The following is a 19,000-nucleotide window of genomic DNA, read 5'->3' as shown; positions in this document are numbered from 1 at the left end:
TTACCATTTTTATAGTGCAAATATTTGTAATAAAAATAAAGTGAGCACTGTAACCTTTTTATTCTGTGTTGTAATTGAAATCAATATATTTTAAAATGTAGAAAACATCCAAAAATATTTAATAAATTTCAATTGGTATTCTATTATTTAACAGTGTGATTAATTGTGATTACTTTTTTTGATCGTGATTAATTTTGAGTTAATCGCGTGAGTTAACTGCGATTAATCAAGCCCTACTTTCTGCTCATAGCAACCTCAGTCCAAAGAAAAGAGCAACCAAAGGAGATCATCAAATAGAGAGAAATCCGATATACAGTAACATATTAAACATCAAAACTGCTACCAAACCAGTAATATGGCTATAGCCAATGGCACAGTGGCAAACTCACTGGTTTGGTAGCCTGAAACATCAGCTGAAGGAAAGGGAGAAAAATTTTTAAAAAATCCTACCCGGGTATCTTCACTGATGTACCCACATGTGACCTTCTCGCTCTTAACCCATAGCTCACCCACTTGTGCCCTATAAGCAAAACAAAGAAAGGAATTCAATGCAAAAATAACCTTTGTTAAAGAGAGTTGGTATGGAGATTAGAGAACTACACGCTATGTTCTAGCTAGAGATACGACAAACATTGCATTCAGTTGGGACATTAATATAGCCCTTAACGGTCTTTGGGTAAAATCAATTGAAACAAAACATACTTTAAATGGCTGCCCCTGCATGGCACCAGTGCCAAGTGACCTCCCATTGCAGCTCCCTACCACAACCATTCCCTCTTGTCACCTCAACACCAATCCAAAGGAACCCTTCTTTTGCTCCCTCTCACCAAATCTCTTGTCACAACAGTATTCCGTTATCACCAAATACCAAAGGCAAATTATGTGGCACTCCCTAAACCAAATGATTAGATTTGTCCCATCACTAACTCCCACAAGTCACCAAATGACATAAAGAAGACCACTAAAATGTGGAGCTTTAAGGTCTTTTGCATACTGCTCAGAATTCCTGCCACAGGTTTATTTTTTATCAGGTGCAATTCATTCCTTTTCATTCCAGATTAGAAACAAGCAGCCTGCACTACACCCATGAAGTGACCAAACAAAGAATTATGCCACTGAATCAGTGTCAGAACACAGGGACACAATGAAAATTCCAGGGAAGTAAAAACCAGTGTAACCATGGGAAATATACTTTATGGCTCTCTTGGAACAGAAAGCATTCAAGATAATTTCAGCCACAGTAAACAGCTGACATACATTCAGTTATTCCTGTAATGAGGCCCAGTGTTGCTCAGACAAACAGGTCATGTCCTCATTTGGTATACTTTCCTCTGCCCCATCAGTCATTGACTTAAGAGGGATCACTACCAACAGAATTCTCAAGGCCAGCATAGTGCTTAGTGTTCTGCACTAGCATGATCACTCCCTTGTCCAGCATCAACAGCGATATCTATCAAACAGCACATAGCAGGGAAAGCCTATACCTACACCTCTGGGTGACATAAGAGCAGCAGTGACAGTCTCTACAGGAAACATCATCCTCATTGCTGGAAACAGTTGAGCACAATATATGAAGTAAAGGAGGTTAGTGATCAAACAGCTCCAGAAGACTGGAAGAAAGTGAATGCTGTGCCAATATTTAAAAAGGGTATATGGGATGACTTGGGTAGTAATAGACTTGTCAGTCTGACATTGATCCTGGGCAAAATAATGGAATGAATGATACAGGACTCAATTAATAAAGAATTAAAGGAGGGTAATATAATTAATGCCAATTCACATGGGTTTATGGGAACTAGATCTCAGCAAACTAATTTGATATATTTTTGATGAGATTATAAATTTGGTTGATAAGATAATAGTGTTGATTAATATATCTGAACATCTGTAAGACATTTGATGTGGTACTGCACAATATTTTCATTAAGAAACTAAATGATACAAATGCAACATGGCACATATTAAATGGATTAGAAATTGGGTGGCAGATCTCAAAATGTAATTGTAAATGGGGGACACAGAGAGGATACGGTTCCAGTGGGGTCCTGCAGGGACTGGTTCTATACGATTTAACATTTTTATCAGTGACCTGAAAGAAAACATAAAATCATCATTGAAAGTTGGCAGATTGTGCAAAGAATGGGGGGGATGGTAAACAATGAAGAGAACAGGTCACAGATACAGAGCAATCTGGATCATTTGATAAGATGCGCACAATCAACCACTGTGTTTTAATATGGCCAAAAGTAAAGTCATACATCTAGGAACAAAGAATGTAAACCATACTTACCAGATGGGGAACTTTATCTTGGGAAGCAGTGACACTGAAAAGGACTTGGGGGTCATGATGGATAATATCAGCTGAATATGAGCTCCCAGTGTGATGTTGTGGTCTACAGGGCTAATGTGATGCTTGTAAACTGTGCAACCTTGGGTAGGAGTAGAGAGGTTATATTATGTCTGTATTTGGCACTGGTGCAACTGCTGCTGGAATACTGAATCCAGTTCTGTTGTCCACAATTCAAGAAGGATGTTGATAAATTGGAGAGGATTCAGAGAACAACCATGGGAATGAATAAAGGATTGGAATTGGAGAATATGCCTTACAGTGAAAGATCCCAGGAGCTCAATCCATTTAGCTTAACAAAGGGAAGGGTAAGGGGTCACTTGATCACAGTTGTTAAAGTACCTAACAGGGGTGAACAGAAATTTGATAATAGAGGGATCTTCAACCTCCCAAATAACAGTATAACAAGAATCTATAGCTGAAAGCTGAAGCTAGACAAAGTCAGACTAGAAATAAGGCTCAAATTTTTTAACAATGAGGATAATTAACCACTGGAACAACTTGCCAAGGGTTGTGGTAGATTATCCATCACTGGTAATTTTTAAATCAAGATTGGATGTTTTCCTAAAAGATATGATCTAGTTCAAAAAGGAATTAATTCAGGGGAAGTCCCAGGATCTGTGTTATTCCGAAAGCCAGACGAAATGATCACAATGGTCTCTTCTGGCTTTATAATCCACAAATCGATTAAATAGGTAAACTGGGGAGAAAAGGGATACTTAGAGCTTTGAGATGGGAAGAGGGAATGTACTAGAGAATAAGATATTTCAGAGACTGGAGTGCAGAAAATTTACCTGCCCTTTGTTTGTTCTCATATTGGGTGTGCTCAGCTCATTGATCTAATGGCACAGGCAACAACAAATATGTTTACTGTACCTGGGCAGGACGGCTAAAAGCAGCAGCTTTCTGCCTTGACATTTTCATTAATTAATAGCTAGCAGAGTTAAAAATATGGTATACAAACCCCCAAGGCATTTCTTCTTTCATTCAGTTACTTGCACAGCCAGATATCTCTGCATATAAACACTTCTCTACATCTACTCATAAGAATAAATCAGGACAATTCAGCACTCACCGGATACCTGCAAATTCCACCTTTTGGGTGACATAGGCACATGTGCTGACCTAAGACACAAGAGTTACAGATGATGGAAAAAGCAATAACTCCCAAAGCAGCTAGAATGAATCATAGGAAACAGTTGTTAGAACCCTGAGACCCTGATCCCCCTCCCTGAAGTCCACCTTAAAGGCTGGAGGCCACTTAGCACATTTACAATTAACATCTCAACCTAGGGAGTATTCTGCTATGGCTTGCGTAGGTAAAGGGATATAGTTTAATGTAGCAGAGAGCACACGAGCAAGAAAAACAGCTATCCTTTATCTGGTATACTGCTCATCTGATTGGACACTAGCTGCACTCCAGAATACAGAAATGTGGGAATTCTCAGCTGTTGTCTAACAATGGCAATGTCATGAAACAGTTAATTCTAGCACATTTTTGGCTGAAGTTCACTTGGACCCAACCTCTCCAAATATTCTAAATTCTTTTCACTGAACAAAGAGTATGATGAACAACCATTAGCATTGTTGGCTACCAGTGATCCACAGTAATGAACACTATTTTCCAGAAAAAGGTTGTGAAGCAACTTAATTAAATACTGTAATATTGTTACATACAGTTCCCACTCAAGTCCCACTCACTAGTACACAGAAAGGAAGGAGGCAGATTTCTGCCCTTGAGCTTTTCCTCAGTGCTCCATAGCTTTGCATGATAGCCATGTTCATGTCTCATGTTCCTGAACAGTGAGAAAAGACAGTGTCCCCTCCATCCCACACATTACAACCATAGGCCTTACCAAGCTTTTTTTCAGTCGCCACATATCCCCACGCCCAATGTATTGATCCTTAAAGGTCAGCTCCACCAGGTCAAGAGTCACATCCTTAAAAAAGGAATCAGTACATAGATTTCAGTGTGTGTTCCCAATACAGCACTCTCTTATATGACCTCATGTTACATGAAAGGCCCTTTCAAAGCAAGTAAATGCTCTTAAAAGGGAAGGCCTAAAACTACAACTACTGAAAGCTCATATGGCTGGAATACAGGGACAATCATGAGTGGCAGGCTGGCATATTCTGGGGATTAGTGAAGTTCAAAGTAAAGGTCTAAGCACACTCCCCACCCCCAGCATTGATCTGAAGCACAAGAGAAAATACCTTTTTACAAAAAACAAACAAAGGGGGAGGGGGAGCTTTATTCTAACTCTAAGGCAAATAAGATCTCTGAAAGACTCCCATTTGTGCTAAATTAGGAGTAGTCAATAGGCAGACCGTGAGCCGAATCCAGACCACCAGATGCTTTTGAACAAACCCTGAAATCTTTTTATTTACTTATTATGATTACGTTATTATTTTTATTATTTTCTCTGGAGTCTGGACCTTGACAAAGAAATATGCACCTTGACAAAAAAAAAAAATGACTTCCCCTGTGCTAAGTGCAGAGGCAGATGGAAATATTGTTATTCACGGTTGTAATATTACATACCTTTGGGTCGACAACATTCACATGGACATCCTGGTATGGTCTCAGTCGGAATACCTGAGCTACAGTCTGATCCACACTTATAGTTTCTGCCATAAGGAAGAGAAAAATAGGAGAATACTTATTCCCATTTAATCCATCCCTTGCTATAGCCCCAATGAGAGAATGGGCCCTGCTTGTGGACATACAAAGTAAGCCATTATTTTGACAATACATTTTAGATCTAGGTATCCACATTCCACTTGAACAATGTGAATGGAAACTGCCATTGTCCTGAGTCTTCCAAGCAGTTTGCTGCAGATAGCAGGCATGCAGCCCCCAACAGTTCCATGAGAAAAGCAGAGATTTGACAAGTTGCAATAAAGAGAGTCATTTAAAAAAAAAAACCCAAAACAAACCTAGAAATTGTGGTTAATTTCATTGTGATTTCCTCTGTTAAGCCTTATAGTCACACTATAAGAGTCTGGAATCTTACCTTTTTGCAAATCTTCCTTAAGTGACTTCACTTGCAGGAGCAGAGGGCTGGAACACAGAAGACAGAAGGTGAACAACGACATGGAGAAACCAGCCATCTATCCTGCTGTCACCATGGAGGGCTTGAATTCCTCCATCTCAGTAAAGGCACCTCAGCATAGGGGATAAGCTAGAGCATTAACAATACTCACCTAGCAGAAAAGGTGCTCAGAACCAGACAATTTCTAAGAGAACAAGTTAAAACATCCCTTCCCCTTGATCTGATCAGCCATTACCATTCTTTACCCTAAAAAAGCTAATTATTATTATACAAACCTATTCCTCAGGACCCATGGGATTAAGGAACCATCGCTATGTAACAGCAAGAAAGAAAATAAAGGCCTGAGGACCTACTTCAAGAACAGCTGTTACTCATCCCAAGTATGGCCAGCAAAGCCTCTAATGCCACATAACACGGAACATGTCAAACTACAGAAGAAGGCCATTTGATAAAGTCACCCCTTTATTTCCTTTCAAACAGAAAGATATACCTCTATGCTACAGCAAAATATCTATATTGCATACCCAGTGGTCCCTCAGTATCTACTCACTCTTCAAGTTGTTACACACTAAAGGAATGGAGAGATTAGTATTTTAGGTGCTCCAGCTACACTTGGCTGATATTAGCAGAAAGACAATTCACCTGTACTCATCATTAGGGTGTGCAATCTCAACAACATCTCCCAGCTTGATGTGAAGAAACACTTTGGGATTCATCATTAATTCGTCATCTGGAAAACAAAGATAGCAATTCAGTGAGGCAGCCTGCAATCAACAGATAAAAATGAAAACGCAGGAACTTATGCACTGTAATATGCTGTATATCCATCTGTTAATTTACAACTCAGTACACGCTTCAGACAGAGTCCTAGGTCCTGCCAGTGGGACCCACAAACTCTGAGTCCACACATATCCATGTGCAGCAATACGACCTGGCACTAGAGCCTCTCCCAATTCTGTAGCTAAGCAAGAGGCAACAGGGATAGCAAAAAAGGAGGCCAAAATGACAAATGAAAAGGTGTCAAAGATATTTTATGTCACAGAAACTAACATTTTTACTGTAATCTGGCACTTGTGGATTTTAATTTGTATTCTACTATCAATCGGCTTTCCACCTTCTGACGAGTGACATTGTAGGTTACAAAAAGGCTAATCCCTTAATATTTTGTTTGAAAAAGCCTAACAAAAATGGAAATCAGCTTTGTCACTGTTAAATTAGAAAAATTATGGAAAACTGCTGATTATTCATTAAACCAGCAGTCCTAAAAACACTTATGACTCAATGGATACTGACCACTGCCCCCAAATCCCTTCTTATGTATGACGAGTTTGTAGACCTTGTTGGTTCTCATTTTGAATCCTGGTTCTTCTCAGCTACTCCAAGTAAAGAGAACAGATGACATCTTGTCTCCCTGGTAAGTAAAAACAAAAACAAAGCAAAGAAACTCAGCCCTTTCCTTATTATAAAACTCTTCTACAGCTCTACATTTCAAGAGGAAACCTTGGAGGTTCCAGTCTCACAGAGCAACACCAGCATCACTCATGCTCCACAAACAATGCGCTTGTACCAATTCCATAGCTGCCTAAGATTTCCTATTTGTCAATATGCGTCATGCTGGTCACTTACGACTTGACAGTCACTATTATGATAGAATTTGGGTCTTTCATATGAAAAAGACAGGATGCCACACTTTGAACTAGAAAAGAATTTCTATTATCTGTTGACCGTACAACACAGTTCAGGAGCACTTTCTCTCTCACAGAGTCACATACACACACAGTCCAGAATGTAAAATTCAAGCCTAACTCTTTAACCAAAATGCTGTAGCTTTTCTGAGCTGCAAACTGTCCATAATCCTTCAGATCAATCCCCACCCCCCATGACAAAAACTGGAGTCAATACCTCATCTCAGTGACACAACCCACGGCATAATGACAACTCCTGGGCCAGCAAAAGGCCCCCAGCCAGCACTGCCCGCTACTCAGACAACTACAGGGGTCAAGGAATCCGCAATTAGGGGTGTCAGATCTCCTGCAGTCCAATGCTCCACCTACCCGTGGGAACGAGCCCCCGTGGGAGCAGACACTCCCCAGCAAACAGAAACATAGAAATGAAGGGCTGGAGGGGACCTGGTCCAGACCCCCTGCCCTGAGGCAGGACCATGTAAACGTAGTGTCTCCATCCCTGACAGGTGTGTGTCCACCCCAACAACGCAGTGACCATGCCTGGGGGTGAACCCCTCCCCCAAAGAGAAAGAGACCCCCCCCCCCCCCATCCTAGAGAAGGGGCAATTCCTCCCATCCCCATGACAACCACGCCCCCAAAGGGGAGGCAAATTCCCCCGCTCCCCGCGGCGAAGGAGATGAGCGAGAGGCAAATAAACCCCCACGCCAAAAACTACGGGGGTGGGGGAAGGGCCAGAGCAGGCCCCGGCTCCCCGATTCTTACTGGTCCCGGCGGCGGCTGGAGCCAGGGCAGGGGGCGGCTCCCGAGGCGAATCACCAGCACAGCCCACAGAGCGGCCTCACTTCCTCATCCGGGACTTGCGGAGAGAGTGCGGCACCATAGAGACGGGAGGGGAAAGAGAGGCTTCCTCAGGCGGGACCGCGCCACCGCGGGAGCCGGGGCCCGTGGGCGGGGGAAGCCGTTGTAGGTCCTGGCCCGGGGGCGGGGCGGGAAGGTGTCCTTCCTAGCCAGTTCCCTGGCGGTCCCCCAAACCTGTGGGCAGAGACCAAGCCTGGAACATGCAGCCCCCAGCTGACAGTATCAGACAGTCCTAACCAGGTGAAAACGGGGTCGTGCTGGGGGAAAGGGCTCGCTACTAGTGAACAAGGGGTTAACGCCACTCCTCCCCCATGGCCGAGGCGGAGGGGAGGAATGACTTGGACAAAACAGAGTGAGGACAGTGTGTTGGGTGAGCCTTTTGGCCGGGGTCAGAGGATGAGGCGGTTGATGTTCCCTTAAGGGAAAGATCTTCCGGACTGTAACTTCGTACTCGGTTGCGTTGAGCTTCATAGTCTCAAGCATTCTAGAAGTTCACAGCCGCGGGTGCTGCCTGTTTGGCAGCTTCAGTGGGGTAACTAGAAAGGGTTTACAGTTTAGACGATAAAATAACCCCAGAGTGGGCTGAATACATTCTGAGATTGAAGGCCCAATGAGTTTATTAGACTGGGATATTGTTACTTGTTAGTTAAAAGTAAGCACCATCTGGTTGTTAGGTTGAAATTAAATGTTCAATTTTTAAATATGAACAATTATAAACAGAAACAAAAGCGGTTGCTAGACTGCTATAAGTAAACTTAAAAATTTTGCTTCTTTCTTTTCCCTCATCATTTTTTACCATAATTTCTCCCTATTTCCTTTTACTTTGCCTTGGTCCTCTTTCCTTCCTATGTCATGCAGGTTCTTTTCTCCTGGACCGAGAAGAATAGGCTGTAAATCAGCAAAGGCCAAATCCTGCAAACTGATCATCGTGGGCACACCCCTGCATTTGTATAGAAACTAAATGTCTTCATGAGAGCATAATGGTGTACTCACATGGATAGATTTTCAGAATTGGGATAAAAGAAAGAAACTTCAAGAAATAATGGGAAAACACATGCTTTTAGGATAGCTATTGTGGGGACATGAGCACTTCTGATCTTAGGGATCAGAAAAAGGAATGAGAAGAAATGCCAGATCTTGTCTTTTAGCATGTAAACTCTTTGAGACAATGTCTGTAATTTATTATATATTTATACAGTGCCTACCACGATGGGGCTCTAGTTGGGTTGGCTTTTAGGGGGTTGATTATGAGTTAAATGTTTTAAATAATATGAAGTCTCAGAGGGCCAAACTTCCTCCCAGTCAGCTCAATAGGAATTTTGCCATTGCTTTCAATGGGAAAAGGATCAGATAGTGAATCTGGAGGTATGTGACATATCTTTTCTCAGGAACATAAGTGGGTATGAAAAAAAAAAATCATGCCTTTCTTCTTTGTCCATTTCTGAGAAATGCACAGTCAAACTTTGCATGGATTTTAACTTTTCCGATGTCTCTTCATCCACACATGCTGAGTATAACAGGACAAATTTTGTTTTATTGCAGGAGTTGGCATGTGTTCCACTATATCATGCCACCAAGTAGCATGTTGTTAGGAGCGTTCTGCCCATCAGCATGGAACCTGGGCATGTTCTACCTCTTTGTAGACTACAAGGCATTTGTATGTGACACAGTGCTGCTGACTTTATGTATTTCACTTGGTAAGTCGTGCTGTGGTGAAGTGGGGCCAGCGGGAGAGGTACAGTGTAGTACTGTAGCGTGGGAGGAGCAGCTGGGAACACTAAGAGCCTTTGTGTGGAGAGGTGCTGAGAAGAGTTGTGGACAGGCAAGGAGGGTGGTAGTGCTTGGAAGAGTTGTGGCAGGTGAGGAAGGGGGGGGTGCGTGGAAGAGCCCGCTGGGACGGCGTGCCGGGGGGGGTGCGTGGAAGAGCCCGCTGGGACGGCGTGCCGGGGGAGGTGCATGGAGGAGCCCGCTCGGTCTACGTGCTGAGGGAGGTGCGCGGAAGAGCCCACTGGGAGTGTAAGAAACCGCAAGCGAGGCAGCAGTTGGCTCCTGGCGAGTGAGCAGCAGCCAATGGCTGGATGAGGAAGTGATGTGACCATAGAGAGGAGGCGGGGGGGAGGGAAGGAGGAGAGAGCGGCTCTGGAAGGAAGAAGCGGGGCTGGCGGCGGGCCCGTACCCCGCTCAGGTAAAAGGGGTAGTGCGCCCCCTGTACCCCCCGGCCGCACTTCAGTCACGATCTGGCTGTGCTGGGGACCTTCCGCCTTGGGGTGGGTACGGTCCCGTCTTTCGCCGAGTTCGGAGCTGGCAGCTCCCGATAGGGAGGGACCCGGCACCCACGGGGGAGCCCTCCTTTTTGGGGAGCAGTTGTGCAGAGACCTGGCACCTGTGAGGGAGTACCCTTTGGGGGAGGGGTGCGGAGACCTGGCACCTGCGGGGGGGCCCCTTTGGGGGTTGTGTGGAGACGTGGCACCTGTGGGGGAGCACCCCTTTCTAGGGAGCAGTTGTGCGGAGACCTGGCAACTGTGTGTGGGGGGGCACCCTCTGGGAGGGATGCGGGGACAATCCATCCATCTGGGGGAACGTGTGGGGCAGCCGCTTGTGAGTGCATCAACAGGGGTACAGGGTCTCCTGGCATCCTTCACAGGATGATGAAAACAGCACCAGCTTGATGCCCTGGTACTTTTATCCCGAGGGGCCTTGAGATGGCTGGGATAAGGACTGTGGATACTGCTGGCCTTGTTTCAGAGTCCCTTCGGTTATGAAAAACTGTTTTCATTTTCAGATTTGGGATGGCTGGCTTTCCTTGGGCTTCTCCAAAAAATGAACTTTGGGGCCTCATTAAAGCGAACCTACTCAAGCTTGTTTATAAATATTTTTTTTATAATTTTATTTTACATTGTTTGCTTTTTGGTGGGCCACTTTCTAGATGTTGGAGCAGGTCACGGGTTTGGGTGACCTGGGTTCTATTCCTGTGTCCGAAAAAGAAAAGGAGTACTTGTGGCACCTTAGAGACTAACAAATGTATTTGAGCATAAGCTTTCATGAGCATCCAATGAAGTGAGGTGTAACTCTCAAAAGCTTATGCTCAAATAAATTGGTTAGTCTCTAAGGTGCCACAAGTACTCCTTTTCTTTTTGCGGATACAGACTAACACAGCTGCTACTCTGATTCCTATGTCTGCAACTCTTTGTTATTTTGATTTTGAGCAAGTTACTTTACCTCCCTAATACCTGGTAGAGGTTGTGTGTGTGAGAAGCATTTCTGGATCACAAGAAAAGATGTAGATGACTGGAATGTGTTTTTCCTGTGCTGAAAGACAGGCTAGAAGAAAATAAATCTGAAGTGTTTTTGTAAATGGGTCCTTCTTCCTATCTTTGGTAAATATATGCTAAGATTCTGCAGCCTCTCAGCTGTCTTTTGCTTACAACTGATATTGTCATTTTAAAGAGGGATTAAAATCAGGGTCTAGAATTTAACCCATGTTTTTATTACCAATTCCTGAGGAAAGAAGCCATGCGTAGTGTTTATTTAACTTGTAGATGGTCAGAGTTTGTGTTTATTTGTAGCTCATTAGTGTTTTGAGACCATATTATGTTGTTTTTCTTTTAAATTAGCCATACGCTAGTCAGTACTGCTAGAAATGGTGTAAGTTTTTGAAGATAAAGGTTTTAAATTTTTTTGAGCAACATTCCTCCTCCCCTATTGTTTCTTTTGTTTTGTTTTTTAAAGAATCTTGAGGATTTTAGTTATGTATAGCATAGAAATATTGAGCTAGGAGAAGGGATTGATGTTCATCTATGTTTTTGAGCTGTGTAAAGAGTGGCAAGATCAACATTTGAGTAATAGGATTGGGTTTTATTAACCTTCTGTTGGCTGTTAGCTGAGTGATTGGTGCAACCTGACCTAGCCTATGGTAGCTTTGTGTAGAAACTCTCAATGGAGATTCATGAGCATGTCAGTGTTAAGTATATAGTATTCTTCCATCAGGGCTCTATTAAAAAAATTTTTTTTTTAAGTGACCCTTTACTTAATGTAGTTCAGAGCACTTGTGGTTAACCATGTTGTGGTCATGCTGACACTATGGTTAGAACTGTACTAGCAATAACTGTTTGAGCATAGATATTGCTAGCATAGTATTGGCCATTGGATACTGATGAGTTGGGCTCTCGGCTATAGGATGAATCAAAGGTTAACTTTAGATAACAAACCTAGTGATAGCACCATATTTTTCCTCTGTTTATAATGGGAAAGTCACAAGGAATGGCAAGTGATAGTGCATGTGTTAGGATGCATTTTCTTGTATGGCTTTTCTATCTAATGAGAAATTTTTAAAAATATAGAAAAGTAAAGGAAATTTGGTTACTACTATACCATCAAACTGGCAGGATGTTTGACACCCTGTTTTAGGTCCACAAGTGCTAGTAAATACTTTTCCTCCCCATTACCTCTCTTCCCATTTTCTACAGACACCCATACAAGGTCTTAGTTTTAGGCTAAGAAGTGATGTTGGGGTAGGGAGAAAGTGTTATGTGAGAAGAGAGGAATAACCTTATTCATGGTTTGTGTGGCACTTACTCTAACACTCAGTAATTCTAGAATCACTTTCTTACTAGGAATTCATTTGGAACATACTCTTCTAGAAGACACACATTTGAAGCACTTAGCCTTTTATTTTTTGGTTTAAATTTTTTATTAAGGCAAAGTTATAATAAAATGTTAACATACTACATTTTATATTACTTATTCATGCTCAGGTTAATATTCAAAGAACCTGGCTGAACATTTTGGTTTGCTGACTGAGGAACCCTCCTACTGTGAGTGCCTTAAAAAGGGACCAAACTTTCTAAATATCTGTCCCCTTGTTGTTGCTTCTCGGGTGTACGTACCTTTGTCTCAGACAACAACAAAAACAATGATTACTTTTGTGTATGTGTGTGTGTCTGTGTAGTGACTTAGTGTTGTCTTTACTTTTAGGGTGAATTTAGAAAGGCATAGTCTTCAGCTGCCTTTATGCTATCATCTGGAGTGGAGTCCCAAGAGAGAAGCCACCCACATCCCCTTGATTCCTCCATGTCTGCTGTGGTACAGGAATTGTACACTGGACTGCCAGTCAGCATCTCTGCTGAGCTTACTGTTGGGTCTGATCCTAATGTTAGACTAGATACAAAACCTGAAGCATCAACACTTGTGCTAGGACGTAGTAGCAGTTTGTTGTCTGAGTCCTACAGAATTAATGGGGTGGAAAGTTGCTCACAGGAAACTGATAACCTGGATCATGGGGACAAGCTTACATCTGATGGGCTGGTGGGATCCCTTTCTGAAGAGCCTATGGGGGCTGGAAACCTTGCTGAGAATGAAGAGGCCAAAAGTGGAAGCTTGGGGAAGCAGGACACTTGTGCTAATGGGATCCAGAAAGAGGAGAGAGGATCTGCGAAAGAAACACAAGATGCTGAGGAAGAGCTTGTTGGATGTTGTGCTTTAACCTCTGAAGACAAGTGGTGGTTGAGACAGGTAAGAAATAAATTGATTACAGTGAATGTTTGAACATAGCAGAGAGGGATTTGTTCGGAACTTGATGTCAATGTGCTTTTTGTTCTCTTTCTTTAAGTCTTGCTATCATAGCATCTTGCTCTATGAGTAATTGTTTGGCTCTTCACTGTTTCAGTTTAAGTGAATATATGTCTGAATTGTCTACATGCCTGTTAAACATATTATCTTTATTTTCACTTTAAGAAATATTCCTAGAATGGTATTTGGCAGGTTTGTAGCAACGTGAAGAGCAAAACCTTTAAAGAAGGACAGGAGACGCAAGCGATTAAAAAAAAATTAATTGTGCGATTTAAATAACAATAGAATACCATTTATTTTAAATATTTTTGGATGTTTGCTACATTTTCAAATATATTAATTTCAATTACAACAGAATAAAAAGTGTACAGTGCTCACTTTATATTTTTTATTGCAAATATTTGCACTGTAAAAAAACAAAAAAAAATTATTTTTCAATTCACCTCATACAAGTACTGTAGTGCAATCTCTTTATCATGAAAGTTGAATTTACAAATGTAGAATTATGTACAAAAAAACCTAGCATTGAAAAATAAAACAATCTAAAATTTTAGAGCCTGCAAGTCCGCTCAGTCCTGCTTCTTGGTCAGCCAATCACTGACAAACAAGGTTGGTTACAATTTGCAGGAGGTAACACTGCCTGCTTCTTGTTTACAATGTCACCTGAAAGTGAGAACAGGTGTTCTCATGGCACTGTTGTAGGTGGCATTGCAAGATACTTATATGCCAGATGTACTAAAGATTCGAATGTCCCTTCGTGCTTAACCACCATTCCAGAGGACATGCTTCCATGCTAATGATGGGTTCTGCTTGATAATGATCCAAAGCAGTGCGGACCGACACGTGTTCATTTTCATCATCTGAGTCAGATGCCACCAGCAGAAGGTTGATTTTCTATTTTGGTGGTTTGGGTTCTATAGTTTCTGCGTCAGAGCGTTGCTCTTTTAAGACTTCTGAAAGCGTGCTCCACACCTCGTCCCTCTCAGATTTTGGAAGGTACTTCAGATTCTTAAATCTTGGATCAAGTGCTGTAGCTATTTTTAGAAATCTCACATGGGTACCTTCTTTGCATTTTGTCAAATCTTCTGTGAAAGTGTTCTTAAAATGAACGTGTGCTGGGTCATCATCCGAGACTGCTATACCATGAAATATATGCAGAATGCAGGTAAAACAGAGCAGGAGACATACAATTCTCCCCCCAAGGAGTACAGTCACAAATTTAATTCACGCATTATTTTTTTAATGAGCATCAACAGCATGGAAGCATGTCCTCTAGAATGGTGGCCAAAGCATGGAAGGGTTATACAAATGTTTAGCATATCTGGCATGTAAATACCTTGTAATGCTGGCTACAAAAGTGCCATGCAAACGTCTGTTCTCACTTTCAGGTGACATAGTAAATAAGAAGCAGGCAACAGTATCTCCTGTCAATGTAAACAAACTTGTTTTTGTGATTGGCAGAATAAGAAGTAGGACTGAGTGGACTTGTAGGCTCTAAAGTTTTACACAGTTTTGTTTTTGAGTGCAGTTATGTAACCAAAAAAAATCTGCATTTGTAAGTTACACTTTCACAATAAAGAGATTGCACTTCAGTATTTGTATGAGGTGAATTGAAAAATACTATTTCTTTTTATTATTTTTACAGTGCATATATTTGTAATCAAAAATAATATAAAGTGAGCACTGTGCACTTCGTATTCTGCGTTGTAATTGAAATCAATATTGAAAATGTAGAAAAACATCCAAAAATATTTAATAAATTTCAGTTGGTATTCTATTGTTATAAGTGCGATTAACCGTGATTAATTTTTTTGAGTTAATTGTGTGAGTTAACTGTGATTAATTGGCAGTCCTAAAAAAACCCAAACCCTCACAAATGCCAAATGTCCGTCTTCCCAACTGTTGAGGAGGATATGTTGTAGTCTAAAATGTCATAATACAGGTAACAAAACTAGCCATTATGTGGTCATACTATTGGTACCAGGTTAAAATGACTGACAGTGCTAGATCTGATGCTGAAGCTATATATGACATCACTTATGTCTTAAGTACAGTCTCTGCAGTATCTTTCAACTCAACTCTTCAATAATTGGACAGTGGATCAGTGTCTCTATTTCCTTTTTTACTTCTCAGCTTATATGTTGTGTTTTTGTCCAGCAGACACTGACATTCCAATTATTATTCCAAGGCAAAAAAGTTTGTGAGTTTAGAGATAAAATTGAAATTAATACTTCGCTGGGGAAAAACCCCACAAACATTCAAGTTTTATTTAAAAAAAAAACTTGAAAATTCCGTGTTACAGGTTTTACTATTTGGCACAAGGAATTCCAGACACTTGAAAGTATGCAAATACAGTAAATGAGAAAGATTGATTAAATTAAGGAACTGAAAATTGAGCTTATATGGGGAAGTGAACTTCAAACTTAAATTTCTGAGAAATAATTGTCTCTCCATAATGTGGTCACATGATGACATTTAGGTTTCTTTGATGTCTTTATAATACGTATTAAGATGGTTTAAATGTTACAGATGCTCATTAAACTTTACAATTGCATCTGCTGTTTTCTTTCTCTCTGAGCAGAATCTCTCCCCAAAATCCCCTATCATTTTAAAAGTGTATGTGAGAGAGGAGATTTAAGTCAAAGCTTGTTATTTGGTAGTTACTTAATTTTATACAACCACACTTCATACTTAGTGTACTACTTTGCTTTTTTGCTGGGGGTAGTGAACAAAAAGCTATTTTTTCTAGTAGTAGAAGCAGTGGGTACACAAACTACAAAGCAAATAGTAGGAGTTGTACTAGAGAATTATTTAAATTTAGCATGTTTTCAATGGGAGACAGAAGTTAGTTTTGAATTTTTATTTTTAAACAAGGATGGTTCTCTACAGTTCCAAAAAAAGCTGATTTCATAGTGAAATCTTCCTAATCATATGACTAATCCTACTTTCTCTTTTTCAAAGTTCTTATTTTCTTTTCCAGTAAAGCCACTGTAGACTGACTTTACATTTGTTTGCATCAGTGGTACATCTTCCAACTATTTCTATGGGTTTGGGTTTGATTAATTGAAAATTAGTGTGGAGGGCAAGACAAGATAACTATAAATTTGCTCTAGATGTTTATAAAACCTGAAACATCCATCGTGAGATGGAATGGATTTTGGAGTTTTGTCACTGGAAAGAAAAAGTCTACGTGTCTTACTTGATTTGGCTCATCTATGCTCTGAAAATATTGGACTGTACAGTTGTGAATTGACTGCTGCTTCTGTTTGAAAATTTATTCTCTGGACATGTGACATGGGCTTTAACATGTCAAGTAGCTGCTAAAGCTGGAGTGCACACAAGCCAGAGCTTACCCCAAGGGACAAAATAGAAAAACTGCTTCTTCCATCAAGAGTCTTCACTCTGCATCCATCAGCTTCACCCATCACTGCCAATTAAATATAACAGACTTTGCTAATGTAGATAGATTTATAATTCATACACACAAAGCCAGTTCTCTCTCCATTTCTCAGCAAGGCATTAATAGCAAAATGCTGTAGTTAAGGCTCCTGTTCATTTAAGACTTCATTATTTTACAAAATATACTAGAGAATGTTTAGTACATGAATGTCATTTTTTAGATAAATATATTAAAATATTTTTATTAAACATACATTTTTATCCATTTGCCAGTTCTGGAGCATGTCTGCATTTAAAAATTTTGAGGGTGAGGGTTTATTGCAGGGAAGTTAATAAATATGATTGTCACACTGCTGTTGCCTTAAGAAGGAAACTGTGATTTAGCGGTTCAAAACTGGGGTACAATATTACAAGGCCTGGATTCTATTCATAGCTTTGCAATTTACAGTATTTACTGTAATACTTAAGATGAGTCACTTAGTCTTTTTCCTTTCCAGTATTATAAGGAATAGTATAAGCAGTATTGAGACAATGTTTGAAAGCACTTTAAGGTCTCCATAAGGAAAGTGTTGTAGAAATGCATAATAATTCATTAATAATCTTTTTGAGGAACACATAGTTGGCCTTTCTAGTGCCTTTACTAATGAATTTCTAGAGCCTTCACATTCTAGTGCCTTTACTAATGAATTCCCTTTCATGTGTATCTGGGTGCAAACTACTTAACTGTTAATGCAATACTAAGTTTGCACAATGAAAGTAGTCAGAAAATGCAGGAGTTAAGGTTTGGCAGGAGAGTTAACTATCCACAGGTAGTACAGTGAGGAGGGTAATATTTTCTTGTGCGTTTTTCATCTGCACAAGGGATTCCACTGTGAGGGATTATAATAATGGTTTGGGGTTTGATGAACAATTACCATTCTGTTTCATATTGGGACGCTTTCTGTTGTATTTAAACCACTTACTGCTTTAATTGCTATTTTGGCAAGACTTTACTGGTGCTGAGTTTAAATCTTTTCTGGATGTGTCTCCTCCTGAGGATAGGAAAGACTAATGCAGTATCTTCAACAGTGAGTAAATTTAAAAAAAAAAAAAAAAATTAAGAGGAAAGATGTGATGAGGCAGTGGGTGAGAAAGGAAGGAGAATTTCTCATGTTAGGTGCTTACAGTTTAATTACTTTCTTGTATTACCACCCTTGTAAGTGTGTTTATGGTGTACACATGACTTTCTCCATCATTTCCCCCCAAAAGCCTAGCATATTATGTGGTATGCTAATGCTTAGTGCATCCAGAGTTAGAACTGGTTGAGCAGGTACAGTCCCTGGAGTCTAGGAATAGTCTCTGAAATCTATAATTACCAGTTAGTCTCAGGTGTTGCTGCTACTATGGTGACTTGTTCCTTTATTTCAGGAGACGCCTCAGATAAACCGAAGTGGGGGAGAATTTTCAAGAATCTGCTGTACTGAAATGGCAGTCCCTCTGAAGAGTAAAGGTGTGTATTTCAGTTATTCAGCTTTTTTCCTTTAGGATCCTCTTTCATTCACAGACGTGCGTGAATGATTGCAGGGATAGCTCCTCTGTTCTTTTTGGTAGTGGAAGTTATTGCTCTGTTTGTGTAGAACAATAGCAAAACTTAATCCTGTGCTCTCTCCTGGCCATGTGCTGATGTGATTGAAATGCTCTGATGAAGAGAGTCCGCATTTGGTACTACTTAGTCTGAAATACTTTTTGACTCCAGTGCAGATACTCTTGTTTGTAATTATTGTTTTGTATTGTCTTATTTCTCAAAACCAAACTATATGAAAATGTTAGCAGTAGAAATGTGCAAAAGAAACAATAACTGGCTGACTCAGTCACCATCTAACACTTTAGAATATGCCGTTTCCAAAGTGAGAGGGTTTCTGCCCTAATTCTTAGTCCTCCTGTTAATGATCTGCTCCTGCACACTTCTGTCCACACATGCTTTGATCACTTTGCCTGCATCTGATGGCTATTCTCTCTCTTTTTCTCCACAACAAGCAGGCATGTTGTGACTCTATTTAACTCCAGGATTCTGGAACAACCATATATTGATTTTAGTCCTGTGTTTATT

The 19,000-nt window shown here is 40.7% G+C and overlaps 2 protein-coding genes across 20 annotated transcripts in view; one reads left to right on the top strand and one right to left on the bottom strand.

The window, feature by feature from the left end:
- Window positions 1-8,043, bottom strand: part of DEPDC5 (DEP domain containing 5, GATOR1 subcomplex subunit) — a 65,425-nt gene extending 57,382 nt beyond the window's left edge. For 8 of the 13 annotated variants that reach the window (XM_073312472.1, XM_073312473.1, XM_073312470.1 and 5 more), the window contains exons 1-8: window positions 7,303-7,834; window positions 6,694-6,811; window positions 6,043-6,130; window positions 5,362-5,408; window positions 4,890-4,975; window positions 4,204-4,287; window positions 3,423-3,472; window positions 451-520 (exon numbers count right to left, since the gene is read on the bottom strand). In XM_073312472.1, coding sequence (XP_073168573.1) covers window positions 451-520; window positions 3,423-3,472; window positions 4,204-4,287; window positions 4,890-4,975; window positions 5,362-5,408; window positions 6,043-6,130; window positions 6,694-6,751 — 483 coding nt within the window. In that variant the 5' untranslated portion in view covers window positions 6,752-6,811; window positions 7,303-7,834. The other 5 variants (XM_073312479.2, XM_073312478.2, XM_073312467.1 and 2 more) reach the window with 4 other exon arrangements.
- The window catches only part of PRR14L (proline rich 14 like), a 36,657-nt gene continuing 25,603 nt past the window's right edge, over window positions 7,947-19,000 (top strand). Inside the window, exons 1-5 of one of the 7 annotated variants that reach the window (XM_073312461.1) lie at window positions 7,948-8,184; window positions 9,487-9,641; window positions 12,699-12,758; window positions 12,919-13,455; window positions 18,319-18,400. In XM_073312461.1, the coding sequence (XP_073168562.1) occupies window positions 12,955-13,455; window positions 18,319-18,400 (583 nt within the window). In that variant the 5' untranslated portion in view covers window positions 7,948-8,184; window positions 9,487-9,641; window positions 12,699-12,758; window positions 12,919-12,954. The other 6 variants (XM_073312465.1, XM_073312459.1, XM_073312462.1 and 3 more) reach the window with 6 other exon arrangements.

Source organism: Lepidochelys kempii, chromosome 15, assembly GCF_965140285.1.
Source record: "Lepidochelys kempii isolate rLepKem1 chromosome 15, rLepKem1.hap1, whole genome shotgun sequence".
Lineage (NCBI taxonomy): Eukaryota > Metazoa > Chordata > Testudines > Cheloniidae > Lepidochelys > Lepidochelys kempii.
Note: the sequence above shows the minus strand (reverse complement) of the source record. Positions and strands in the feature narration are given on the sequence as shown.